Below are 1722 nucleotides of genomic sequence, written 5' to 3' on the forward strand. Positions count from 1 at the left end.
AATAATCATCACTTCCCAGTCTTGCCACCCTATAAATCATGGCTTGCAATTAATTATACCATCCATACTTAGCAAATATCTTTCTAATGGCTTCAACTTTCAACTTTCTTCTCATTTTCTTTGCAGCTCTCTTTTTCATATCAGACTCCAGAGTTGTTAGAGCCCCCTTCAAACCTAACTCACTCGTTCTACCAGTCCACAAGGACACTGCAACTGGCCTTCATGTAGCCAATATTCGCAAGAGTACTCCTCGAGTTTCTGTACCTTTTCTTGTTGATCTAAATGGGAATTTCTTGTGGGTTGTTTGTGATCAGAACTACTCGTCATCAACCTATAATGCTCCTTTTTGCCACTCCACACAATGTTCACGTGCGGGCGACCATTACTGCCATAAATGTCACTCTGCAGCTCGGCCCGGTTGCCATAATAATACTTGCGCTGTCATGACTATAAATCCTCTAACTCGTCGTTATACTGTTGCAGAACTTGCTCAGGATGTCGTCTCAGTTCAGTCCATTCAAGGATCAAACATGGCTCAAATTGCCACTATTCCTAACTTCCTCTTTGCCTGTGCACCTTCATCTCTTTTGCAAGGACCATTCCCAAAAAGTGTACAGGGAGTAGCTGGATTAGGTCATGCTCCGGTGGCTCTACCACTACAACTCGGTTCTCACTTCGGGTTCCCACCGCAATTTTCTTTGTGCCTGTCTTCCTCCACCAACACCAGTGGTGGCATTTTCTTTGGTAATGCTCCTTTCAAATTAGCAACCGGCGTTGACAACATTTCTAAGTCAATGGCCTACACCCCTTTATCCATTGGTCCACAGGCAGAGTACTTCATTCTTGTGAAATCAATAAAGATAAACAATAAAACAGTCCCTTTTAACACTTCTTTACTATCAGCCACCAGAGGATTTGGAGGAACATTGATCAGTACAACAACCCCTTATACAGTTCTTGAGCACTCAATATTCAAAACCTTTGCTAGTTTTTTCATCCAACAGTTTGTAGGCGTCCCTCAAGTGAAATCAGTACCACCCTTTGGACTCTGCTTCAACTCCCATAACTTGCCACCAACCCGCTTGGGTGGATATCCAAACATTGAATTTGTTATGCAAAATCGAAACGTTAGTTGGACCATATTGGGAGTTGATTCACTGGTAAATGCACGACCAAATGTTTCTTGTTTAGCCTTTGTTGATGGAGGGCTAAATCCCAGAGCTTCAATTGTGATTGGGGCATATCATTTGGAGGACCATCTTCTTCACTTTGATCTATCAAATTCTAAGGTGGGTTATACCTCTTCACTCCAATCCCATCCTGTGAATTGTGCTAACTTCAACTTCACCTCTGCACTGACACTGGAGGAAGATACAATGAGAGACTGAAAATTTGCTGATGTTGTAACGAATGTAATCTAGAAGTGTGTTTAGTTTTTTAGCAGTATTTTTGGGCTATCTTTGTAGTGGATTTTACATGGAAATGAAATAAATATTTTCCAATTCTTTAGCCTTATTCACTTGTTGGATTTATTGTTTTTGTAAAGATGGTTAAAATTCGACTCAACGTGAAGATTGTTAAATAGTAGTCAAAAGTTAACCGGTCACCCAACATTGAATTGATTGTAGAACTAAAATGGTAAAGACGGACAAGCACGTCACATTTAAAAGACATCAACAACCAAAAAAAAAAAAAAAAAGGGATTTTTTTTTATCAATGTGA

The 1722-nt window shown here is 40.1% G+C and overlaps 1 protein-coding gene across 1 annotated transcript; it reads left to right on the forward strand.

Annotated features, from left to right (window-relative positions):
• Window positions 1-86: 86 nt before the first annotated feature.
• Window positions 87-1388, forward strand: LOC111411180 (basic 7S globulin 2-like). The gene has a single exon (XM_023041736.1). The coding sequence runs from the start codon at window positions 87-89 to the stop codon at window positions 1386-1388; it is 1302 nt and encodes a 433-aa protein (XP_022897504.1).
• Window positions 1389-1722: the final 334 nt, after the last annotated feature.

This window comes from Olea europaea, chromosome 15 (genome assembly GCF_002742605.1).
Source record: "Olea europaea var. sylvestris chromosome 15, O_europaea_v1, whole genome shotgun sequence".
In the NCBI taxonomy this organism is placed as follows: Eukaryota; Viridiplantae; Streptophyta; class Magnoliopsida; order Lamiales; family Oleaceae; genus Olea; species Olea europaea.

Excerpts from the sequence above, each read along its gene's own strand:
- LOC111411180 (XM_023041736.1), top strand. The coding sequence starts at position 87 with ATGGCTTCAACTTTCAACTTTCTTCTCATTTTCTTTGCAGCTCTCTTT.